The 27,651-nt window shown below is 39.7% G+C and overlaps 1 protein-coding gene across 1 annotated transcript; it reads right to left on the bottom strand.

Moving 5' to 3' along the window:
* Positions 1-30: 30 nt before the first annotated feature.
* On the bottom strand, positions 31-27,651 carry LOC120528437 (tripartite motif-containing protein 16-like). The gene is made up of 6 exons (XM_039752591.1): positions 27,025-27,651; positions 16,185-16,280; positions 11,078-11,311; positions 6,420-6,579; positions 1,798-1,863; positions 31-754 (listed from the first exon to the last, which is right to left on the bottom strand). Exons 1-6 carry the CDS (start codon positions 27,601-27,603, stop codon positions 207-209), a joined length of 1,683 nt encoding a protein of 560 aa, XP_039608525.1. The 5' UTR covers positions 27,604-27,651; the 3' UTR covers positions 31-206.

Here is a 27,651-nt window from a genome sequence, read left to right as displayed (position 1 = left end):
GTCACTGCCTCTCATTATGACACACACACCTGATTGGCTACTCAAACCCAATAATGGAGACCCTGACAGTTACACTTGCCCTGCATTCTCATCCACAAATTCAATCGCAGAGGTGCTGAATTCCTGTAAATTTAATTTCATCCAAACTACAAACACAAAGACACCTCAGCTTGTGGGGACATCAAGTGACCGGTGGAGGGTACTGGTCAGTAGTCACATGGTATCAGATGGTTGATTGTTACACTGGAGTTAAGACCAAGATCAAATCCAAACCCTGGACAGAGGGGCTCAGTGAAGGAGGTGTTGAACCTGTGCAGGAGGGTCATTGTGTGTGAGACGCTATAAAATGACAGAGAGCCAGCAGGCCAGTCCAGATACACACCTATTCTGGGGCTGTAGGGGGCAATGATTACAGTCTCTATGTTATTGTGACACACAGAGTACTGGGAATGAAAACACAGCAAACTCCAGGACTTGTCATTGTTTCCAAGGCCACACTCCACTCCCACTCCTTTCCTTCTCATTCCTTTATATGCAACTCCAATCCTCATGTAGTCTCCACTGCACTCCACCTCCCAGTAACAGCGAGTCCCAATCAGAGCCTCTCTGCATAGAACTTGAGTCCAGCAGTCAAATCTGTCAGGATGATCAGGATATTCTGCTTTTGTCCCCTCACGTGTCACCTTCTTGTTCCCTTCAGACAGATGGACTTCTCTGTTTGCCGTGTTGATGTCCAGTGTGAGAGGACAGAAGTCTGAAAGGATAGAAAAGAAAATGAGTGAGGAAATCTGGAAGTGGGGGCGGAGCACAACACAGACAATTAACAAGAACCAATCAGGAGCTGTGCTGACGAGACTCCAGTGCTGTCTTTCACAAGTGGAGTCTTCTATCTTGAAGCCCCCTTTCATTCAGTAAGTGAGTAGTCTTCACCTTGACCACACTTGGCTGTGACCTTCAACCTTTCCTCTTCTTCTCTTGTCCAAGTTCAGTGTGAGGCACACAATGACATATCACAGCTAAGTGAGGACTTTACTGAGTGACTGAAGACCCCTGAGAGTCTCATTAGAGGGCTGATTCTAATCCAATGATGTCTTTTAACATCTAAGGTCTCCCAATATTTCCTTCTGTTATTTTCATTTAGTTTAATTCTTACAATATGTTAAGTTAAGTTATGAATCAAAATCAAAGTGTCTGCTCTATGGAGAACAGAATGGCCAAGTACTTTAGTCAACTTTAACTTTTTTCACAGAAAGCTGGGATTTTTTTTTATAAAACAGTCCTTTTGTCTTCATCTTTACACACATAGACTGTATATGTAGATATTAATGGAAGCGGAAAATGTGTTTTATGTGAAGCACACTGAGCTGCTTTCATTGTGTGCCTTATGTTGTGTAAATAAATAATTCTTATCAATATTATAATGGAATGACTAAAATAAAAAGATAAAGAAAGGAGAAAAGAGAAAAGGAAAACAGCAGAAAGTGAAATGAAGAAATGAGACAAAGGAAAAAGAACAATGGAGGTAGGACTGGAGTGACAGGAGGACCTGGCGTAGTCGGCAGGATTTCATTTTTATTTCCCATGAGTCCACTTGACACTTAAGAGACTCAAGTCCAACAGACTGCTTTGGTGCCTGCCTGTCCTGAATCTCAATATCCCATAATGCACCAGTCACTGGACCCCCGTCACTTTGAGCTCATCAGTCCCACCACACTCACATAATGCTTTCATGTCATAAGCCTGGCCTGAGATATTAAAAGTGAAATGATGATAAACTCCATGAATTGACAGACTCACATTGTAAAAACTCCTCTCTGCTCTGAGGTTCAGGAGGCTGTAAGGTGAAGACTGGAGCTTCACGACCTGAAAATACAAAGAAAAGAGAAGAATGGAGAATGTTAAGATGGAGTTTTATAATGTTAAATTCTTAGACTCTTATTACAAATGCAGTGCAGTTGAATAAAATAACAAAACATGGAGATCATGTTTGTGTACTGAGCCCACCGGTGTGTGGATGATGAAGTGAGTTTTATTTACCAACATTTTAATGAGCCACAGACACATGTGAGGGTCTCGATTGTGGACTTGACGTCTGCTTTAGATACCAACATCTCAGAGCTTCATGATAAGAAACTGACTGAGTTCAACCTGCCCAGTCCAATCCACCATTAGATCTCAGACTTTCTTCCTGGTAGTAAACAGTGCCGATGCATTTGGGCGCACACATGTCTGACCTGTTAACCCTCGTCACCTCACTTTCTGTTTCCCTCTTCTGTGTTGTCAGTTGGCCACAGCCCAGCAGTTCTGTTCATGGACAGCCATTGTTAGGTTCCATTTATGTTCATCAGTGCAGCGCTGCTTTATCTTACTGTGTGTTTAAACAAATCTGTACAGCACTTTACAAACCTCCACAGATTTTGTACCTGTTTCCTGCAGAGGCATTGGCTCTCTTGGAAATGTGTTCTTTTAATATTGTGGCTTATTAAATAATTAAACAATATCATAATATACCAGAAAAGGCAATATCCCTCCCATAGTGATTACGGTGGTACAAGAATCACATGAGACAAAATATCTTTTAGCTTACATTTACTGACGTTTTACGCGGTTACAGACGGGGAGGCATATGGACAGACTTTTATCCAGGTGGGAAATCTGGATCAACACAGTCAGCCATTTTCTCCGTCCCCACGCTGGGAGGTTTTTCGACAACTCTTTGTGTCGACACAGTCTCGAAGGGTCTGGCCACTGTCCAGACCTTTTATAATGTCTTGCTTCATTTGCTGGTCTTCTCTGTCTCCAAACAAGGGCTGAATTCCTCCCCCACAAAATACAGAAATATCATAGTGCTTACATGCCGATTCTCATTCTCCCAATAAGGAAAGAAGATTTGTGCTGATAGAGGACAGAAATACTGTTCTGTGTTTAAGCTTGACTATACAATCCTCCAGTTATCTTTGGCTATCTAATCCAATGCTTGGCTAGCAATTCTAACTGCTGAGCCCCTGTGTGCCACAGTTAACATGCACATGTGAATAAAACTCATAACAGTATTGTCCAGATATAGTGACATAAAGAAAAATGTAGTATAACAGTACCAGGTCAGGTCAGGTCAGTTCAGATCAGGACAGGTCAGGTGAGTTTGGGGGGCATGCACTGATACAGCGTGTTGCCACACCCACCACACAATGAAACAGCTTGGGATCCTAGTTGGCAACCCCCCAGGCAGACATGCAGTCCCACCCTATGGAAATGACCCTCTATCTGCCACAGCCAGGTGTTAAATGGGTGTCCCCTTGGCTTGATCCAGCCACTTGGGACATCAACAGTGAGGGTCACCTCAGATAATCATGCCACATGGCCGTAGTGTCGTAACTGACGCTTCCTCACAATGCAGGTCATGTGCCTCATTCAAAGTCAGACCAGTGGTACCCAAGGATTCTCCGAAGAGATGCAGTATGCTTTGTACTAACAAACAACATTTGGCACATTTTAAGACGTCTACTTTGTGCAGGGCAGAAGTCATTTTTTTCATCCAATGTCCACAGACCCATAAGTATTTCAATTTGTATTGACCGTATCACAATTCCAGAGGGTCACAAGGTTACAGACACAGAGTTAAATAAAAATACATTTTGCTCTTAAAAATTTGGGTTTTTGGTTGCTGCTAAGGAAGCTGCAGTCGCTGTACTTTGTATATAAGACCCAGATCAAATGTTATTTACTAATTTACCTTTATTTATCTACTTACTTCCTACAGTGTAAAGTCACAAGTAGACTGCAGAGATTCCTGTGTACATATACAAAGTACAGCAACGGCAAAAGTGCATTCTTTATCCGATGTAGAACCGTCATCATGATCCGAGTTCACCTCTGTTATAGCGCGTCTTTATGTGAAAACAGCAGTGTCAGATGGTGGGGGTGGGTGGTAAGGCGATTGTGAATGTGACTAAGAGAATAAAACTGAATAAAAAAAAAACAAAGCTAACCTTTACAAGTATAACACATTTACACTGGCTGTTACAGACTGAAATCAAATGTGTTTTTATTCTAAGATAGTAAGAATAAGAGCAGCTCACTTCTCAAAACGGACTCATCCAAGATCGAACTTTTGAAGTTTTGATTATCAGTTAGCAGTTGATACCGTTGCTCCTCCGAAGTGTCACAAATGCGTGTCGATGTTGTACCCTAACGCGGGTTCTTTTCCTGCAGTTATATTCTTGAATAAAAGCGTACTTGTTCTGTTATATTTGTACTTTTTGTGAAAGTGTTTGATATTTGCACTTCAGGATTCACACATTATACACTTCATGTCTACATTTTGTCAATTATTACTAAAACATGAAAAACGTTTCTGTTTTAACAATGTGTTTACATAGAATGTTGTAGACACGGAACACACATGAAATGCATGTGTTCCAAATAACGATATAATATTTATAAAAGGTGTCATTTTGCTTGACTTCTCACTCTATACAACTCTAAGCAAATGACACCCAGGTAAACAGACTTGAGCTGAGAAAACTGTGCGGTGGTGGGGAGATGTGATAGTAGGCTGCTTGCTGCTTGCTATTTATCGCCACATTTACAGGACAAAAGACGCTGACCGAGAGGTGAGAATCGATTTAAGGTGGGACGGATCTACAAGTTTTTCCGTAGGCTCTGGTAATTCTAGTGTTAAGACCCCCAATCAGGCACAAGGGGCTGTAGGAGCAGATAAGGTAGTAAAGTCTGATTTATTTCTTTATTTTAGATTGAAGGTAGAATAGTTAAGTGGGCGACAGCGTAAAGGTTCATTAATATGGGGTAATACAAACAGTGTGAATGCAGAGCTTATACGTAAGGAATAAGAGAAGTGCAAAGTTAGGAGAAGACACAGAGAAAAGTAAAGTTCACCTCCTAGAAGGACAAACAGCTGGCAGCTGAGAGGAAGAACAGCATAGGAGCTTAAGGGGACAGAAGGTGTAAAATAGCTCCAGCAGATCTAAGTGTTACCATTTAAGTCAAAACAATTAATTTTAAGAAAAAAAAAGATAAGGCCGTTTTACTAATCCCAAATCAAATTTTAATAATGAAGCCAATTCAATGCAAGTCCTCTTGGATGTTGGATTTTTTAGATGATGTTTTGGAAGAGTCAGTTGTCTATCAAGGCCACATCTGCAGGAGATGGTAGCTGATCTGGCACCTTGAGCTCAGGGTTACTGAACTGCCCTGCGTTGTAGTGCAGAATTGGCTGACTTGGCCCAAGTGTCCTTTAGAGAGATAGTGTGTACCCCCAAGGTGGCACAGAAGGAGATTCCAGACCAGACAGGTAGAAATAGGTGGGTCACGGTCAGAAGGTGTAAGGTAAAGGGTGCACACTGTCTGGGGCATCAACCCCAGAATTAGATGTGTCAAACCGTTATCATGTATCATATTGAGTCTCCAACAGATTACAGCAATGTCCGATGAACAGAGGAAACAAAAGCACAAAAAAACTGATGGCTGTAAGGCCTAACATGTCTGATGAGCAAAAGCAAAAGGAGCACAAAGTAAGAGGGATGTAAGAGCGAGCATGTCGGGTGGACAGAGCTCCATAAATGTGCAACATGATCAGAACAGATGGACTTACTATTGTACCAGTAGCCTGTTTTAATGAGCGGCTGTTTTACTCTGCTAGGAGAGATATATTGTGAACAGTAGGGGGCACTACAGCTCCCCAAACACCCAACACAAACAGGCATGGACACAGGTTAAAAGGCAAAAAGTCTTTAAGTGTGGGAAACCTCTTCTTCTATAAGGGTTTCCCACCACCATGGCCACAAGTACACTAAGATCAATACTCTCTCTCTCACTGTATCTTCCATTCATCTCGCATGATTTGTCCTCCTTCCTCCCAACTATGGCCCCGTGATGCAAGTTAGGCAGTCCCTTTTATTTTAGCTGCCCCAGAAGTGGTCTTTCAGCACTTCCAAGTGAGGCAGAAACCCAAGACATAGGAATTCCCCAGTCATACACCTCCCCTTTGAGTCCCCCATGGGGTCCAACATGGCTGTCCACTGAGACTATAATTCCCAGCATTCCCTGCAGGCATTCATGTGGGAATTTGAGTCTGGACTCACTGCATCTAGTGTCTGGGGGGAGATAAAGCCCTGTGCAATCTGTCTCCCCCTGTCCTTCCATCCTAAGGGTGTCCCGGCTGAGTAATGATGCTGGCCATCCTTCACAATATCAAGAACTCTGAATAAAAGCAGCTGCTTACTATGAGAGTGTGTCATCACTCAGCTTGTTATTGTGAACAGCACTACAAAAAATTACTAATAGAGAAAATGGATAAATCTTAATGAACAGGCATTCTTCATGCACCTCACTGTCCTTGTTATTGTCACTCTGGTCCTAATGGACTTTAACAATGCACACAACATGACCAGACTCTGTACCTGATGGAGTCAAAGGCAAGATGTCCCACTGACCGATCTTCTCCAGACTCTTTTTCAGACCTGACAGCTCCTTTAGCAGGTCCTCAGAAGAGAAAGCGGCAGTGACAGTGAAGCTGAGTGAGTCTCCATGAGTAGGAAGGACACAGCAAGATGAGAAAGCCTGCATCAGGAGAGAGGAGGGGATGAGGAGAAATAAAAAGTACATTAATAAGAAGGACTTCCTCTCAAGTGAGGATCAGCATGGTGAGCAGAGAGTTTGGGTTTTGATAGATTACTTTTCATTCGTTTATTGCTTATTTATAGGAGAATATTTGATTATAGTGGACCACAAGACGTCAGGTTCCTTGACTTTCAAAAAGATTTTCATTCAGGAGTCCATAAGAGGTCAGTCATTAGACTGTAGATAGGTGGACTGAGGGGGCAGCGGACAGGCAGGTGAAGAACGGACTTAGCAGACAAAACAAGGCATTGGGCTCTTTAATGTACTGAGATGAAGTGAATTAGATAGATAGATAGATAGATAGATAGATAGATAGATAGATAGATAGATAGATAGATAGATAGATAGATAGATAGATAGATAGATAGAATCTTTATATAATTAAAGATTTATTCTTCACAAAGTAGTATTTTAAATACACAGACACTCTGTTGATCCAAACAAGGCCATCTAAAGCAAACAAAGTTTAAAAACAGAATCTAAACTGAGCAGTTTAAATACAAAGCACAGGCTGAAAAATCCAGAAAATCTCAAAAGCATAAGGCACAGCTAAAAGAACACGAGCACGACAAACTTGCAGAGCACATTCACAATGAAACTGTTGGAGATCCTCAGGATTTATAAGGTGAAAGTGAAGTTCGTGGCAGTGATTAGAAGATGGCCCATCTCTTGGTGAAACACACACAAGACACATGAAATGTAACACAGGCAGCTTATAAGCGGGATCAGATACAAAGAATAATGCAGATACTCAACAAAATCAACATTAACAGAAATAAATAAATAAAAGAACAACAACATTTATTTATATAGCACATTTTCATACAAAAAATGTAGCTTAAAGTGCTTTACAAAATGAAGAATAGAAAAATAGAAGACATAATAAAAAATAAGCATAAGTCAACATTAATTAACATAGAATAAGTAAGGTCCGTTGGCCAGGGTGGACAGAAAAAACAAAAAAAAAAAAAACTCCAGAGGCTGGAGAAAAAATAAAAATATAAAAGAGACATGAAACTGAACTTTGAATGTGATGCAGGCTGAAAAATGTCATGGTCAGCATGGGTGTAGAGAGAATTTCATGCATTTCTAATAAGAAGGAATTCTAGGAGAAAACAACAAAAGCAGATGAGCATAAAACCATAAACCAAATTGAAGGTCGGTCTGTGAGGTTGGCTCTCCTTCACTTCTACTTCTTCAACTCTCACCTCTGTGTCTGGATTGGACTACACATTGTCGAGTGACACACTGTGCTCGCTTACTTTCTTTGAAATAAATACACAACCCATTGGTCTGGACTGACTGTGTTTAGTATTTTAGTGCACTAGATGGTGCAGGAATCCTTAATGTGAGTCTGCGCTAAATAAATTAAGTTGGATAAGTTTGGTCTGTTTGGGCACAGAAATGTGTGTGAAGAGTTCTGACTCTGCTGAATGAGACATTTCTCATAAATGAATCCTGGAAGAAATGGGCATCAGAGAGTGGGCTACCTTGGACAGGCTGCCAGCTCATTCCAAGATCAAACCCACACTAGAAATCGCAATGAGACAATTTGGTGTTTCTGCCATTTTAAGAAACTGAAATGTGAGGCTGTGGGGGAAGGTCTGGAATAACAGAAGAAAGAGGATAAATTATCAGAAAGACTTGAGAGCCTTTTGTGAGCTCATCACAGTTCTATAATCTTCCCTGTAGAACACACTTGTGGGACCACATCAGGAATATTGTGTGTTAGAGAAATGAGAAAACAGCACAAAAGAAAGTCAAGATGAAGAGAGAGACCAGACTGGACTGTGGGGTTTGAGCTGTGAGGAAATGCTGAAGGATTTGAATGTCATCAGGTAAAGGAGAGAGACATGAGGAGGTGACATGACAGAAGTGTTTAAAGATGTGAAGGAGTTGGTGTCTTCTTTTGTCAGGTGGCTCAAAATTTAAATTATTAAGAATACATTTCATGCAAATTACCTTCCTTAAACAAACAACTGCATATTTCCCTGCCTATTTCCCTGTAATAATAATAATAATAATAATAATAATAATAATAATAATCATCATTTTGTATTTTTGTTTCCTCCCATTCCAAAGACGTAGGTTAGGTGGATTGGCGATTCTAAATTGGCCCTAGTGTGTGCTTGGTGTGTTGGTGTGTTTGTGTGTGTCCTGCGGTGGGTTGGCACCCTGCCCAGGATTGGTTCCTGCCTTGTGCCCTGTGTTGGCTGGGATTGGCTCCAGCAAGACCCAGTGGTTGGATTCACCTGGATGGATGGATTTTGTTTTTTTATTTATAGACACCGTTTAAGGCACACAAGGACACCTTACAGAATACATTCATAACAAATCCCACAATGTAATATTAATAAAATATTACAGTACAATAAAACTAGGATAAATACAATGATAAAATTAAATTTAACTTTTTTAACTATAATTCAAATCAAACAGAATTAGTCATCTTAAAAAGATGTTTTATGGTGAGATTTAAAGATAGGAAGAGAGTCAATATTACAAATATCTTGTGCATTGAGTTCCAGAGGTGAGCAGCTACTCGGCTGAAATCTCTAAACCTCATGGTAGTCAGGTGAGCAGGAGGTATAATAAGATAAATAGAGGAAGAAGATCTAAGGATATGGGAAGGAATGGAGATGTGAGGAAGATAAGGAGGTGCCAGATTATGGAGGGTCTTGTAAATAATTAGCAGAATATTAAAATGAATGTGACATTTAGCAGGGAGCCAGTGAAGCTGCTGAAGGACTGGAGTGATGTGTTCAATGGAAGGTGTTCTGGTAATAATATGAACTGCAGCATTCTGAATCATCTGAAGTTGTAAAGGAGTTTATGAGGAAGACCAAAGAGGACAGACTTACAATAATTAATACGAGATGTGACCAGAGCTTGAACGAGAATAGCAGTGCTGGTAAATGAAAGAGATGGACATAAACAGCTGATATTACATAGATGGAAATATGCCAAATGAGTTGTAATATTAATATGAGCCTGAAATTTTAAGGTGCTATCTAGAACGACACCTTAGCTATTAACCTGGAAGGAAGAAGAGATTAGAGAATTATCAATAGTCAATGAAATATCACATGTGCCCAAACAAATGTAGTTCCTACCAGAAGAACGTCTGTTTTATCATTAATTAATTTAATAAAATTAGCAGACAGCCAGGGATTGACTCCAGCAGACCCCTGTGACCCTGTATTCGGATTCAGCAGGTTAGAAACTGGATGGATGGATAGCAGACAGCCATGATTTAATTTCCTGCAGACAGTCAGAGAAGGAAGAAGGTGGAAGAGTGGAATCAGCTTAGTAGACAGATAGAGCTGGGGGTCATCAGCATAACAGTGATAGTGATCATCAAATTTCCTAAAGATACGACCAAAAGGCAGAAGATAAATAATAAATAGAAGGAGACCCAAGACAGAGCCCTGGGGAACATCACTAACAACTGGGCAAACTTGGCATCTGAATTTTTTTAGTTGTACAAACTGTGTATGATCTGAGAGATAAGATTTGAACCAGGTATGTGGAGTGCCAATAATGCCAATCGATTCTCATCACTCAAGGAGAATATCATGAGATTTTGTATCGAAGGCAGGGCTCAGATCAAGGAGCACAAGTGTGGTCAACAGCCCCGAGTCAGTGGCCATCAGCAGGTCATTGGTGATTTTAACCAGGGCTGTCTCTGTACTGTGAAATGGACGAAAGCCACACTGAAATTGTTCAAACAAATGATTGTCAGTGAGGTCAGAGTCAGCCTGCACAGCAACTGTTTTCCAGGAAGGAAAGGTCAATTTAAGATTGGATGATAATTATTTAATTTGTAGGGATCCGCACCAGATTTCTTGAGAATTTGAGTTATCACAGCCATTTTAACAGATAAAGGAACAAGACCAGAGTTAAGAGAAGAATGTATGATGTTAGTTATTAGAGAGGAAAGAGAAATCAGTAGGAACTGGAGCCAGCTGACAGGTAGAGGGTTTGGAATTTTTAATAATATCAGATATTTCAACCACAGTTGGGAGTTTAAAAATAGTAAGAAAAGAAGAAGAAGGGGGATCATAAAATGTTCCATGTACAGAGTTTACAAGAGAAGTCAACTGCTGGTGGATATTTCAAATTTTCATATTAAAAAAGGTCACAGAAGAGTTACATTGATCAGTGCAGTAAAACTGAAGTGGGAGGTTATTAATGAAACTTAATAAGTTTAATTTTAAATGACACCACCATAGGATGTTATTTGATGGACAGAGATAAAGGCAGGAATTTAGAGAGTTTTGCATAAATTGTGGAAATATTAGGCAAATGTGACATTGGGCTGAATGGCCTGTTCTTGCCATTTGTAAAAACTCCTCAGATCCTTTGAATTTGACTTTAAAGTTTCTCCGGTCCCACACACCCCAGTCTGTTCAGACTCCCTGTGAAGTGTCACTCTCACCTGTAGGAAGTAGAGATGGTCCTTGGTTTCTGAAAGCTCCTTCAGCTCATCTTCTCTCCTCTTCAGCTCCTCAATCTCCTTCTCCAGTCGCTCCATGACTCCTTCAGCCTTCTCCATTTCTCTCTTTTCTTGTTTTTTGATCCTCTCAGTCAGTTTCTTGTGGGCTTCCTCAATGCACTGTTTCAGATCTCTGAAGCTCTTATCATGTTCCTTCATCACTCTTTCCACAGAGATCTGGTTGAATAGTTGAATAATAAAAAATTGAATCACCAAATAAAAAAAAAAATAAAAAACAGTCCTAAGACACTTTTATTGGTATTCTGATGTAGTGATTGATAATTTGAATTGGGATGAGGGCCGTAGCAGACCCTTGGTACTCTGGGTAGCAGCATATTCTAGAGGCACCTGAAAGACCGTATGGAATGTGCTGCCTTAATAAGATGATCTGTATGATCAATGAGAGTCATTGTCAGGACAGCTCTATTGTCCTGTGAGGACTCTGGGAGTGTTACAGAGATGTGTCTTTAAAAGAGCCTCTCCTGGTCATCCTGGGATTGAGAACTGAGAAGTAACAAGAAGAAGAAGAATTGGTATTGTGGAGAAAAGCTGATATGTTGTAACTGAATTACATGAATTGTGTCTTATTAACCTTCACTCAACTGTATTTAATTGTAGTCCTCAGAGTTGTGAGTCTTTATATGCCAGGTTGCTGCATTTCTATTTCCTTTATATAACTGCCACTGTGACTTATATTTGTACGGCTCATCTGAGTGTCTTTGGGGTGAAAGTTAGTGTGCAGGTGGGTCACAGTCGGATGTAAGTGTGGGGTATGAGGTGCACAATGTCCAGGATCACCAACCCCAAAGCTGGAGGTGTTCAGCTGTTTTCAGGACCTTGCAGAGCTGCACAGTGACTCTGATATCTCTGAGACAGTAGGCAGGGATAAGGAGCCCTAAAAGTAGTTATAAGTCAGGGATTCAGGTATTATGGGAATTTAGATGAAGTTATGCTCCAGATACAGAGAGTCTCACATGTTGTGTTGCCTTCTGGGTACACAGATAGAAAACCTTTGTGGATAGCTGGATAGGCTCCTGGCCAGAGCAGTGAAGGATCCAAATGTCATCATCAAGCTTGTCTAGTTGTCATTGTACAATTGAAATATGGAGATCAGACTGCCAGTTCTGCAGGGCAAAGAGTTGGTTACAAAGCTAAAAAGCAGAACTGACAAAGTGGTTACCTCAGGATTTCCATCTGTGCTGCAAACACTGGTACACATGTGGTTAAATACTGTAGATGAAAAGGCTTAATGCATATCTGAAATCTTGGTGTCAGAATAAGTTGGGATGGGTTATATTTCAACTGGATGGGCACTAATGTAAGTTTAATATGTATCACAAATAAATTAATGAAAGCAATTTTCAGGAAAAGACTGAGGAACAAAGATCAAGAAGAGGAGTATCAGTGAGCAGTCAGCATGGCTTTAGATGGGGCATTTCATATTTCACTAATGTGCCGGAATTCAATAACAAAACAAGTAAAAAACATAAAAGCATAAACCAGTATGGAGGTCAGTCTGTCAGGAGGACTCACGTTCAGTCACTTGTTCAGCAATGACAATCACTTCTGTCTCTTTATTGGACTGTACCATAATGAGGGACACATTGTCTTCTGCCCACTCTCTTTGACAAGAAGGACACATCCTAGTTGTCTGGTCCTGCTGTGTTAAGTACTGGAGTGCAGATGGAGAACAACAAAGCTACATGTCTTTCAAATTGCATGGACAGAGAGTGTAAATAAATATAAAAAAGCCCTCTTTAAAGCTCGCTCAGAATACTATTCTACATTAATAGATAGCAATAATAAAAATCCTCGGGTACTGTTTAGAATAGTGGCTAAATTAAAAAATTGGAATTCAGATCAACAGTGCAAAATACCAACAGATATTAGCAGTACAGACTTTATGAACTTCTTCAATGAGAAAATTAAAAATATAAGATTCCAGATCTCAGCATCACAGTACAAACCAAATGCTAGCTTAGCAGACCCTGCATTGCATTCAGCACTTTAGTAATTTTAATCCTCTAACTGAGCAGGAAGTCTTAACTTTAATTACTAAAATGAAGCCCACTACTTGTTCCCTGATCGAGTGCCAACAAAACTAGTAAAAAGTGCAATGGATGTTCTTGCAGCCTATTCTAACCATTATCAATAGTTCATTACTGCATGGCACCGTACCTGATGCACTAAAAGTGTCAGTCATTAAACCTTTACTTAAAAAGTCAGACCTAGACCCACACATACTAAATAATTATAGGCCTATTTCAAATATACCATTTCTTTCTAAAGTACTAGAAAAAGTAGTCGCCAGTCAGCTTCAGTCACACCTTACATTACAATTTATTTGAGAAATTCCAGTCTGGTTTCGACTGGTCATAGTACAGAAACGCACTAACACGGGTTGTAAATGACATTCTGATATCCTCTGATGAAGGAAACTCCACTGTAATTATGTTGTTGGACTTAAGTGCAGCATTTGACACCATTGACCATTCTATTTTACTGCACAGGCTAGAAAACGATGTTGGGCTTACAGGCCCCGTGCTCGCTTGGTTCAGTTCTTATTTATCAAATCGATTCCAATATGTACAGAAATGTGCTGACAGTACTCCATCATTATACACAGAAGTTCAATATGGTGTCCCGCAGGGCTCAGTACTGGGACCTTTACTGTTTTCACTTTACATGCTTCCACTGGGATCTCTCATTAGGAAACATAATGTTAATTTTCACTCGTATGCAGATGACACCCAGTTATACCTTTCATTTAAATCAAATGAAGTTTCTCCGATGTTGTCTTTAATTAGTTGTGTTAGTGAATTAAAGGAATGGAAGAATGAGAACTACTTGTCTTTAAATACAGATAAAACAGAGATGTTAATTGTTGGAGGGAATGACGCTGATCACAGCAATATTTTGTCGTCATTTAACTCAGTTGGAATCCCAATTAATTTTACTGAATCAGCCCGCAATCTAGGAGTTATCTTTGACTCTAGCATGTCATTTAAAGCACATATTACAAAGTTGTCCAAAACATGTTTCTTCCATCTTAAAAATGTTAGGAAATTAAGGCGCTTTCTAAATAAACAGGATTGTGAGAAATTAATTCATGCATTTATCTCTAGTAGGATTGACTACTGCAATGCGGTGTTCACTGGCTGTTCAAACTGTTCTTATACAGCCTCCAGTTAATCCAAAATGCGGCTGCAAGAATTATTACAAGAACAAGAAAATATGAACACATAACTCCAGTTCTTAAATCTTAACACTGGCTCCCAGTTAAGTTTAGGGCAGATTTCAAAATCCTCCTTTTAACATATAAAGCATTAAATGGCCAAGGTCCGCTTACTTGTCTGAACTTATCATGACTTACAAACCTGAGCGCATTAAGATCTCAAGATGCCGGTCTGCTTAGGATTCCAAGGATTAATAAAATAACAGTGGGAGGTCGAGCTTTTAGTTACAGGGCCCCTAAACTGTGGAATGGTCTTCCTGCTTCTATAAGAGATGCCCCTTCGGTCTCAGCCTTTAAATCCCGCTGAAGACTCACTACTTCAGTTTAGTATATCCTGACTAGAGCTGCTGATTAACTGTACAGGCTGCATCTCTGTTGTTAGTCATTAGCACTAAAACATAAGTAACATGATGTTATAATTTGAATACTAACCCTCACCTATTCTGTTTCTTTCTCGGTACTCAAATGTGGCCATTGGTGCCACGGCCCACCTGACAAGTTGTTTGCCTGCCTATGGTAAAGTCATCCCTGATGGTGGATCACAGGAATCATGGGAAAAGGGGTCCTTTCATTGGCTGGCTGAGCAACGTTTCAGCCGTGGAATGGCCAAATGGGAAGGCAGCTTGATGGATGAGGTCTCCAGGACTCTAAAAATATCCAAATCTTATTATGGGATATCATCTACTGTTAAATTCTGCTCTGTGCTTCTAAAATTTGTATTATTATGCTGTATTAAGGATTTGTTCTGTTCTGTATATTGTATTGTATTGACCCCCTACTTTTGACACCCACTGCACGCCCAACCTACCTGGAAAGGGGTCTCTCTTTGAACTGCCTTTCCCGAGGTTTCTTCCATTTTTCCCTACAAGGTTTTTTTGGGAGTTTTTCCTTGTCTTCTCGGAGAGTCAAGGCTGGGGGGCTGTCAAGAGGCAGGGCCTGTTAAAGCCCATTGCGGCACTTCCTGTGTGATTTTGGGCTATACAAAAATAAACTGTATTGTATTGTATTGTACTATAAGATACCATGCGGAGCTAAGCTATTTAATGTAAGTCTGACAGATAAATCAGATTGGAAGAATTTTGTCTGTCCGGGCACAGAAATGTGTAACTAAATAGATAAATGGATCCTGGAAGAATAGGATGCAACTCTAGACAGTCAGATATGTGGCAGTCAAATGTGTGGCCAGGTAACAAAGAAAATCCACACCAGAAATCATAATGGAGCAATTTACAGTCACTTACAATAAACCAGAATGACATGGAGGATGTGGGAAAAGACCTAGAGTGGTGAACTTCACAAAAGGAGAAATGAATGGTAATCTGGAAGGCAACATACTTGACCACTGCACCATCTTACTGTGCTTTGTCATAAAATATGAATGCTTAAAAAAATCAGATGGAGGGTGGAGGTGCACGTTATCGGCACTCAGTCCAGCAGCCTAACACCTTCACTTATGGAGTGCAATAAAGCTGCGACATATCAGAATGAACAGAGAAAGTCCATTAGGGAATATTGTGTCGACTGATCCAACTCAGAACATCAGTGCCAACCTTCATTATGAGTTATTGTTAGGGGGAGTGAAGTCACCTTTAAGTGGAGGAATGAGAAACCTGAGGACATGAGGGTCTTGTGGTCTGAATTCCTAATGACTAAAACATGAAATGCTGTCAGCAGTGAAACGCCATGAAGGACACGATAAACCATCTTCTCTCCTTCTCCGTCTCCCTGTCCTCACACGTCATCACCACAAACTCTCACAACACTTTTAGTTTTTCTTCTCTCTTTGATATGAAGTGTTATCTTAATTCCACTCACCTTCATCTCCTCCACTGTCCTCCTCGTCTCCTTCAGTTTCTTCTCTTTCTCTTCAAGTCTTTTCCTAATTTCACTCTGTGTTGCCACCAGCTGTTTCTGTTTGGACACACAAGAGGACACATGGGGGTCTTATCAGAATTCTCTTCCACTTTCTCAGCTTGGGGTGTCATTTTGAGTGATTAAATTTGTATGACACATTTGTTTCACATTCTAGGACACAACCTACTGTTTCTATAACACTTGTCTGCTTATTGACACAGTAGGTGACACACAGAGATTTAATTAAACAAATATTAATATCAAAAAAACATTCAAATAAAGGTTTAATTTTACAGTTCAATTCAAGATGGAGTTTGGGCTTGAAGAGATCTACAAATAAAGGAGACAGTCTGAATGCTCACTTGTGTACGAGTCAGTCTTTGAGATTTAGATGACATCACATCGACAACCAGGATATCAGAGCTTCACACATAAAAACTGAAGAAACCTGCAAACCCAGGAGACCTCGGATGGCTAAGGACTGCAATTGTAGGACCAACAAGGCCATTGTGGTGTTGAGACTTGTGAGAACTTTATCAAGTGTTTGGTCATTTTATGGAGTCAAGTGAGATAACTGAGGCCGAGAAGACACGAGTGAGTCTGAGGAGTTCAGTAAAAAGTGAAATCTGAAGAGGAGTTTAATGAGCTCAGAGAAATCTGACAATAAATCAAAGGAGTCACTAATAGAAATACTTAAAGAAAACATAACTGAAGATCTGAGACATAAATAATAACACAAGTGAAAGTTAACTAACTCAGAGTTCAAACATGAAGAAGAGCAAACGAGTCGCACACAGTGGGCTGCTTTATGGCTTGAAGGGCATGTGGTTTGGCTATTTTACAGAGAGGCGCAGATCCAGTTGTCATTGTCAATGTCACAGTAAGTGACAAAAGTAAGAGCAGACTGGCAATTGTGTAAGAAAAGAGTGTAAATGGAGGAGAAGGCACCCGGTGGTCTTATCACAAGTGCTGTCTGTGACACAAAACACTCCTGGGATGACTGGAGAGATCAGAGAGTTTAACATGAGGCTCACGTTGGGTTTAAAATGGAGGGGCACAGGGCTAATGGGCATCAGGGTGATTTTTACAGCAGATGGCAGCTGCACCCCTGGCATGGGATCCACTGATGTTATAAGAAGGCAAACAAAGAGGTCAGTCGTGGACTTTTAACAAGGAGTTTAAGAAGTCGAGGTTTACAAACTCAAAATGAGAAACAGGCAGTGATATTAATAAGACTAAGGGATAAGCTGGGGCGGTTATTAATAGGAAAAAAATATACTAATAGAAAAAAATGACATATATTAAAGAGAAATACATTAATATATTATGAATAGAAAATAACATCAAAATCAGAATAGTACATATATATATAAATATGTAATAGTGAAATAACATCAGTACAGTGACGAATGAGCCAATGAACGAGAGAGACGTAACAAATCTTACATTTTTTAAAGGAGTGAGTGTCTGGGCATATAATCAGTTAGACAAGAAGATGGAATAAAACTGCAGAAGACAAAAAGAAATCAGAAATAATAAGAAGATGTGAGTCTGTGCTGAAGAAAACTGATGAAGGTGTGACAAATGCAGACCTGCGGGTATCGGGTGAGTCAGATCAGGCAGATCAGTCCACTCACTTCACGTCTGTATCGGTGGGGAAGAAACATTTTATTACGTCAACAGACTTCAAATATCAAACACTTCAAAAACACAGCAAACGCATATCAAGGGCATAAAAACAAATCCTTCAGGGCATTGAGCCCAATTTTCTAACAAAATAAAATAGAATTAAAAAATAAGAAGTGACGAGAACTAAACTCCTGTAAATAAGAGATAAACATCACAACCAACATAAGAACATGTAACGTGGAAAATGGAAAAGTGAAAAAAGAACTAAAGAAAAAATAGAAAAACAAATAAAAGAGAAAAACTTAATAAATGATGAGAAATGAATGGTGACAGGAGGGCTCACCTCGTAATTTTAACTGTCACTAAAGCAGCAGAGGAGAAAAGTCTGAGAATAGAATCAAAGTAGAGGACTGGAAAATAAAAACATAAGGCTAATAAATTAAAAAGATTATAATAATAAGAGTAAGTCACAAAAGAGTGAAAGCCTCTAATGAGAGTGAAAATGAGCACAAATAACATGAGCGTGAGTTTACAAAGGGCCAGGCTTATAAGTCTTGACTACAGGGGATAAATCAAAATAAAATTGGTGATACATTTCAAATAGGAAATTTAAATACGCGAAGTCATCAAAAAGAAAACAAATTAATGGCAGAAAATGAAACCTGACTAAGGCCAACGAAGGCCAAGAACAGAAATTGATATACAAAATTTATAAATGTCAATGTGTGTTAGTGGTGTAGAATTTCAATAACAACCAAGTGCTTCCAATCAGTGAGGGTACAGAGATTTGACCAGAGAGCATCAAGGGTACAGGCCTGACATTAGGAGTGGGCTACAGACCACCAAATACAAATAAGAGTATCAAACAGGCATATCCAGCTTTAAATGGCTGAGGCCCCACTTGCTGTACGTATCTGAACCAATCTGCACATTCACACCAAGTGCACATTAAGATCTCATGATTTCAGTCTACTAAAGAGTTGTGAGAGATGGCTGGCAGCTTATCCCAGCCAACACATCCAGGCCCCACAGGACATCGTGGGAGAGGGAGGTCGACTTCGCAGCCCTGCTGGGAGCAATGGGTGCTGTCGTGTGATGCTGCAGGGAGACACAGGGACTTCTATTTTCCCTATAGCCCGGAAGTACTCCCAAGTCACAGGGATGGAAGAACAGAAGTACTTCCAGGCTGAAGAAAAATATAAATCTTCAACTGACCCTGAAGTGCTAGTGAATCACATGGACTGAAAGACAGGAGCACTTCCAGGTCAAGGACTATATAAAGGACTATGGGAAACCCAGCGAGCTGAGCCGGAGTTGGGAGGTAGAGTGACGGAGCTGCTGGGAGGAGAGGAGGATCTTTATTGTTATTATTATTGTATTATTATTGATTTATTGGCTTATAGTGGTGATTATGGTGTCTACTATGGCACAATATCAGAAAGAAGAAATTAAAATTATTTCTGATAGTTTTACCTAGTGTCTGAATGTTTTGTCTGTGGGTTTGGAGGAGAGACAGCGCCCTCTAGTGTCACAGAGTCCAAGGATTAATAAAACAACAGAAGGAGGTCAAACTTATAGCTGTGATCTGATCAGCCTGCTCATATAAGAGATGCCCCTTCACTCTCAGCCCGATGAGTCACCACTTTAGCCTGGCATAGCTGGTAGGCCTGATTGTTAGCTGTGCTAATTATGTCTTTGTTTGTTACTCATTTGTATAAAAGTGTAAGTAATATAATCATGATGAACTATTACCAATCACCCACTATTATCTTTCTCTTTTTGCTCCAGTATTTTTCTGTTTCACTTCTCGCCTGCCAAGCTGTTTAGTAGCCCATGACTGAGAGACCTGAGGTATCGGGAGCCTTGGAGTTGAAGAGTTAAAGGACCGATTAGCCTGCCCAGCACAGACGTGTACGGTAGAAGGACCAGCAGGAGGTGGGTGGCCAGTAGGCTGAGGTCTTCAGACGTGTCACCGTCTCGGACTTCAAGTCATATAAATGGCCATCAACCCTCCTGAGGTTTATTTCCTCCAGATTTGCTCACAGTTGTAGTTTTTGATTTCCTCTCCTCTTTTGTTAGCTGGCCTTGTCTCAATGACGATATTAATGGAGGTGTCCCGTGTGATCCTTTTATGTTAGTCAATTGAAATTGCTATGTTTAATGTCTGTTTAAACTAATCTTTATTCTTATGTGTGTACATTTTGTAATTTGAAATGTTTATAACTGTATTTTAACTGTCAGCTTATCTTCAATGAACTAAGTCTGCAGCAATTAGGACAATACAAAAAATACTGCAAACTGAAAAAATATCTCCAGGTTTTTAATTATTTGGAAAAATGCAAATTTACGGAGGTTATGATAGTAATGATGGACATTATTGTCAAAATATTAACTGGGAAATTCTATGAAGCAGAGACGGAGTTCATCAGTGTAATTCCTGACTGTTTATTAACACAAAATATTTAAACACCAAAGAAAGAAGAAGCAGCCTGTCCAGAGTCTTAATTGTGTAATAAACAGAACAGAATTCAGGGGTAGCGGTCATCCATCTATTAGGATGAAGAGATCAGAAGGTGTGGACTGAAAGGTGTAAAGAAAACCCAAAATGGGTCAATTCTAGTGATGCAAATGTGTCTGGTAGACAGTCGAGGAGCAGGGTGTTAGGTTTAAAAGAAGAGCATATATAGTAAGGCATTAAAAGTCAGCAAACATGGAAGCACTCTGGAATTTTAAAAGAGCTGGACTCTGGATGAACAATATCAGGTATGGATCTGCAATAAAGCGCACCAGGTCAGCATGAAGACATTTTGTTTTTCAACACCATTCATTATGATGTCTTTTACCTCTGAGTGCTTCTGGAAGTGAACAGTTTGTAGCGGGTGTACATAATAGTAGGTATTTTTTTGTGTTTGTGCTGAGTCGCATTCTGTTTACATCATCCCGTTTACTATCGTGTGCGTGTGTATAAGTAAATGTTGTCCCCGGAAAACAAATGGGGAAGGACGATGCAGGGAGACCGAAACCCCGAGACTGGAATTTCCGATTTCAACAATCATTTCATCCGGGATATTTGTATTTTAAATAAGAGGTTCGAAGAACAGAAGGGGGGTAAGAAGATCAAAAATAAAAGAGAGGTGGAGAGGAGAAAGAAGTCATTTTCACTTTCGTCTTCCAAATCATCACCTGCAACCACTGAGCAACCCCGGGGTTCGGATTTCATTCTGTCACTACCGAGGACTCACACGGTGAGATTGTTTTGTGTTTTTTTCACGACGAAGCAAAATATTTCAGACAGTATTCATTAAATTCGGGACTTTAATAACTCTGGACTCATATATTCCAATTGCCGTTTGTTTTGATCTGTGTTCGTGTTTTGTATTCTGTGTGTATTCATTTATTGTTTAGGGGCAAGGGAAGGCTTTGAATTTTTTTTTATAACTGTAAATTCGTGTGCTTGGGGTAAATAGATTATGTATATAATTTTTCACAGGTGTCTTTGGGATAGGGGGAATTTTGTATATATACGAGGGGGGGACCCAAAAATAACCAGATTTTTATTGTTGTTAGGTTGGTACTTGTAGTACATGGTTGGGCCGCTAAGGCGATCTAGTTACACTCCTCACAAGTCAGTCTGCCAAGTGCCATCAGTCTGGAAGGTTGTGCTTGTGTTCAGTGAATTTTGTAAAAGTAGTTTTGTGCAAGCGTCATTTTGTTACGATGGCTGATTATCGTGAGCAACGCGCGGCAGTGAAATTTTGTTTTCTTCTTGAAAAAAGTGTTGCAGAAACTATTGTTATTGAAACGGTATGACAACCCTGAACCACCCACCCTACTCACCAGATTTAGCTCCGTGTGATTTCTTTTTGTTCCCTCGGATGAAAAAAGACTTGAAAGGAAGGCGTTTTGCTGACGTCGAAGAGGTAAAACAAGAAACATTAAGAGCATTAATATGCATTAATTCAGACGAATTTAAAAAATGTTTCTAACAATGGAACAAACAGTTAGATAAGTGTATTTCCGCCAATGGAGAGTACTTTGAAGGAGAGTAATTGTATTAAAAATATTTCTGGTTATTTTTGGGTCCCCCCTCGCTTGTATATATATTTGTTCACTTTCAATATACCTGCACTTGATTTTACATCAATAGTTTGCATTGCCTGTTATTTTGTCGCTTGGGGAAAATGGACTGTTAGTAAGGAGTACGGCTTTTTCTCGCCTTAGTCAATGGGTGGGCCTCTCTGGCAGTGTCTTAAATTGGTTTGAATCCTACCTGGCAGGGAGAAAATTCTTTGTTAGTTGTGGTAATCACATCTCAAAGACGCATGATATTCTAAATGGAGTTCCACAAGGCTCTATCCTGGGTCCGCTTCTTTTCTCAATCTATATGCTCCTGTTAGGTCAGATTATCTCAAGTTACAACGTGAGCTACCACAGCTATGCTGATGACACACAGCTGTACTTATCAGTAGCACCTGATGACCCCGACTCTCTCGAATCAATAACACAATGTCTTACTGGTATTTCTGAATGGATGAATAGTAATTTTCTCAAGTTAAATAAAGAGAAAACTGAAATTGTATTGATTGGCAAAAACAGATTCAGTGAGGTTATCAGAAATAAACTTGATGCATTTGGATTAGAAGTTAAGACAGAAGTAAAAAATTTAGGGGTAACTGTTGACTGTAACCTGAATTTTAAATCATATATTCATCAGACCACTAGGAAAGCATTTTTTCACTTAAAAAATATAGCAAAAGTTAGACCTCTTATATCATTGAAAGATTCTGAGAAATTAATTCACGCTTTTGTTTTTAGTCGATTAGATTGCTGTAACGCACTGCTCTCAGGATTACCCAAAACAGACATAAATCACTTGAAAACATTTCAAACTAGGAAAAGAAAATCCGAACACATTTCTCCTGTTTTGATGTCGCTACACTGGTTACCTGTGTCTTTCAGAATTGCTTATAGTTTACAAAGCCTTAAATAATCTCGCCCCATCTTATATATCGGAATGTCTGACATCTTAAATTCCAAATCGTAACCTTAGATCTTCAAATGAGTGTCTCCTTACAATTCCAAAAGCTAAACTTAAAAGAAGTGGTGAGGCGGCCTTCTGCTGTTATGCACCTAAAATCTGGAATAGCCTGCCAATAGGAATTCACCAGGCTGATACAGTAGAGCACTTTAAAACACTGCTGAAAACATATTACTTTAACATGGCCTTTTTATAACTTCATTTTAATCTTAATTTAACTTAATCCTGATACTTTATATGTAACTATTCATGGTGGCTCTAAAATCGGTACTGACCCCTACTCTCTCTTCTGTTTTTTTTTCCGGTTTCTCTGTGGTGGCGGCCTGCGCCACCTCCACCTACTCAAAGTATCATGATGCACCAACATTGATGGACTAAAAGCCAGAAGTCCACGTGATCATCATCATCATCATCATCATCAAGCTCCTTCCGTGAGAACCCTAAATCCAAAGAGGACTGTTTCATTTATGTTAGGTAGAATGCCCAGAGGGGACTGGGCGGTCTCATGGTCTGGAATCCCTGCAGATTTTATTTTTTTCTCCAGCCGTCTGGAGTTATATTTTGTTTTTGTTCTGACCCCCTGGCCATTGGACCTTACTCTTATTCTATGTTAATTAATGTTGACTTATTTTTTTTCTTACTGTGTCTTTTATTTTTCTATTCTTCATTATGTAAAGCGCTTTGAGCTACTGTTTGTATGAAAATGTGCTATAGAAATAAATGTTATTGTTGTTATTATCTGCAGAATCCTCAAGTTAGCCAAGTCAATAGTGTTGGTTGTGTAGTTGCCAGTCTGGGTAAAGTTAAGGGTTCAATTGCAATTACAAAAAGCATTGCTGATAATGGACATCCCTGTTTGGTTCCACATTCTAAAGTGAAAAAGTCAAAATGGATCTTATTTATAGAAACCAAGACTTCTGAACTGCTGTACGGTAACTTAATCCATGCACAAACATTGAATCCAAATCCAAACTTGCACAATTCAGTACACAAATATCCTCATTCAACTCCATCAAAAGCTCCTTCCTCATCCAAACACGACAGAACCTTTAGAAACTTATACACTTTAGGGTAAATATAGTAAATTAAATTACTGGTGAAAATTTAAAACCAGATGTTTATCTTTGAGGCATCTCAGGAATTGACCCAAATGAACAAACAGTTAAAAAGTAGATGACATAAAGAGACCAGGAGTGAAAATCCACCATGAATTAGTTCAGTGATTCAAATAAATTTAATAAACAGAAGAACAGCCCATAAATACAACAATTGTTTAAAATGTTGCTTGCTATATGTTTGCTTTCTTGGAGTAAAGAGCACAGAGCAGAGTCAAATTGCCTGGCCTGGAAAATTAGAATCCTTGGACGTCATAAATGAAGAAACGTCAGTCAATCAAGAGGCCTTGAAGCAGTTTATGTGAGGAGCTACACAGGACTTCTAAAAATGTGTCTGAATCTTCTGAGGTGCTGATATTCAAGTGAAACAGAAGTAAGACAAAGCAGCACATGGAGCCGAGCAGAGGAGAGCAGAGCAGCCATGGGCATCCAGGACTTCAGGACAAGGCCAACTGTGACAGACTCAGAAAGTTAAACCTGTTTAGTGTGGGCAGAGGAGACAGCGTGGGGACCTCATCCAGGTGTTTTAAATCCTAAAAGGTATTCATAAACCAGCAGAATTCTTTCTTCTTAAAGGTGAATTACATTCTCAAGGACATTAATGGAAATAAGGGGACATGCATTAAAAGCTGAAGTCAGGAAGCATTTCTTTAAACAAAGAGTTGTGGGACTTTGGAATAAATTACTGAGACATGGAGTTGCAGCAGAAACATTGACAACCTTAAAGAACAATGTGGAGGAAATTTTGGGATAGCATAATTAATAGCAAAACAAAAGGGCTTGATGATCTCCACTTGTTTTCCAAATTTCTGATGTTCTACTAATAATTTTAAGACCCCCTGTGCCATATTTCCTAATCACAACTGAATTTAACGGCCTTTTATCCAATCTCACTATACGATGATCATGTAGTGTAGATGGTGAGTTTTAATCTTCATATAAATGTAGGAATACACACATTTAACAAATATTTGCAGAACTGATAAACTTTGTGGGGTTCTTTCCAAACTCTTAAAGGTCAGAGTTCATCTCACAGTTATAAAGTGTAATCATCAAGGAGCTGACTACATTAAATTATGTCTGATCACTAATTAGGTGCAGAATTACTTAATAACATAATAACATGAGAACATCTTTATTATAAAGCCACTTAAAAATCTATACATATTATGAGAATTTTAGATCTAATGCTAAACATCCTTATATTATTTCACTTGTGTCCTTCCGTGCTCAATATAAACTATCCCTCCACAACAATAGCGAGGAATCCGTGTTCCTGGCAGAGTTTTAGTCTTAGGGTTCTCTTCAAGTCTTCAATTCTTCATTGTGACCAATCATCGACTGTGGTATTTGACTGTTTATTCGGTTCATACTTTGTTACTGACTGAAACTGCATTATGACATTACCATCTTACACCATCTCTTTCCTTCATTTCAATGTAACTTTCCTGATTAAATGAAAAGGCAAATACAGAGTAGCTGTGACCAACAGAAATGGTCTTGCTGGCCTACATACTCACACCAACACACAGAAGCATAAACATGGACATCACGCCAGACCAACCAGCACAGGCAAGATACCTTAGAACAACAAAGAGAGCATATCACAAACCACAGAACGACATTATCCAAAGATCAGTGACAACATGTCTTGAACCTGGACAATGAACAAAAAACTAATCACCCACACAGCCTTTATGAAAGGCAGCGGCAAACTGCCAGACAACAAGAAACATTACGACAGAAAAACTACACAAACTCCATAACACTGACAACTCAAAACAAGATATTCCCGTTACATTACGCCAGCGTTTCTCAACCTTTAAGTATTTGCGACCCGAGTTTTCATAGCAGTTTTAATCGCGCCCCCCCTAACATTTTTTTGAAATGTAGATGCATATTTTATTATACCTACTTAACTTTTATCGACATTTATCTAACTCTATATTTATTGTTCTACAGTAGTATCAGAATGTAGTTTAAGTTAATTTGTTTTGGTTTCAACAGATTTTTTTTCATATTTTTGATTCTTGTTTTCTTTTTTTCACATCTTCACGCCCCCCTTTTTGTTACTTCGCGCCCCCCTACGGGGGCCCGCCCCACAGGTTGAGAACCACTGTATTACGGTGTAAGCAATTCGCTGATCATTTAGCATATTGTGCGACTGTAACCAAGTTACAACGACAAACATTTAATAACGTCAGAGTTTCTTTGCCAGCCCTGTTTTTACCCATGGCCAGTTGTACACTACATTTTCCAGAGTGATACCAAAACCGGGTTAAATGAACATCTACTTGCGGGTTACACACAGGGGAATATTTTTGCTGACAATAATGTTTATGCAACAAATTGTGTTTTCCGACAATTCTTATAGACTTCAGTATACTACATGACCTGACGGCCACACTTTACACATACTTACTTACATGTGCCCTGCATTTCCCTTCTTATCCAATATTTTCTTTACACCTCTTCATGTTACACTTTGTATTGTAAATAGCCATGCTGTTGTAAGTGACTATAATAACATCCCATGCTAATCATGGAACTATTCTAAGATTGAGTCCTCTCACAAGTCACCACTTATTAAAATAATTTCCTTTCTGTCTGTAATGCGTGATGTTCTTCTCCCTCATCTCATTTCATTAATGATTTTATTCTTCTGAAATTATCACAAGCACAATTTGCTAGTCAATATTAACTAATATGCGAGTGTAACATGTCTCTTAGAGAGGCCTGAGGTACTCGAGACACAAGTGATCAGAACACAAAGAACCTCCGCTCAGTTTAATAAGAGCACTCAGCTCACTCGACTGTCCATGGATCACACTGTGTATCTCATCCTGGACTGTTTCATGTCTTCCACCCACTCTCACCAAAGGCTTCAGCTCCCTGCTGTCCTATACAAGCAAACTGAGACGCCTCAACATGAAAGAACAGATTTCTCTGCCAAACTACGTTTACGTATCACTTAACTCCCTTTTATTTTAGCTTCCATTAAACACTAAAATCCACTCACCTGTTTTCCTTCTCTTTCAGTCTCCAGTTCAACCTTTTCATGTCCATCATGTTCAATCATTCCACACATCAAGCAGATGCATGTCTTGTCGGTTCTACAAAACATCTCCAGACTTTTCTGATGTTTCTCACAGAGTTTCTCCTTTAGATTTCTATCAGGATCAGTCAGCTTGTGTCCCTTCCAGGCTGCTATTTCAAAGTGAGGCTTCAGGTGAGTCTGACAGAAAGAGGCCAAGCAGGTTAGACAGGACTTCACCGCTCTGAACTTCTTCCCAGTACAGAAGTCACACTCCACTTCTCCAGGGCCGGCATAATTCTTAGATGGAGGAGAACTGAGTGTCGTCTTCTTTAATTTATTGATGACTTCATTCAGCAGAGTGTTTCTCTTAAGTTCAGGCCTCACAATGAAGACATGTCTGCACTGAGGACAGCTACACACTTGGCTCTGATCCCAGCAGTCGGAGAGGCACTTCAGGCAGAAACTGTGACCACAGTGCAGTGACACAGGGTCAGTCAGGGTGTCCAAACAAATTGAGCAGGTGAACTCGTCCTGTAATCCACACAGCTGGGCTTCAGCCATCGTCAGTCTGAGGAGAGGCAGGCAGAGAGAATCAGTCAGACAAACAAG

This window comes from Polypterus senegalus, chromosome 4, assembly GCF_016835505.1.
Source record: "Polypterus senegalus isolate Bchr_013 chromosome 4, ASM1683550v1, whole genome shotgun sequence".
Classification (NCBI taxonomy): domain Eukaryota; kingdom Metazoa; phylum Chordata; class Cladistia; order Polypteriformes; family Polypteridae; genus Polypterus; species Polypterus senegalus.
The sequence above is the reverse complement of the archived record's forward strand: the minus strand, read 5'-3'. Positions and strand labels throughout refer to the sequence as shown.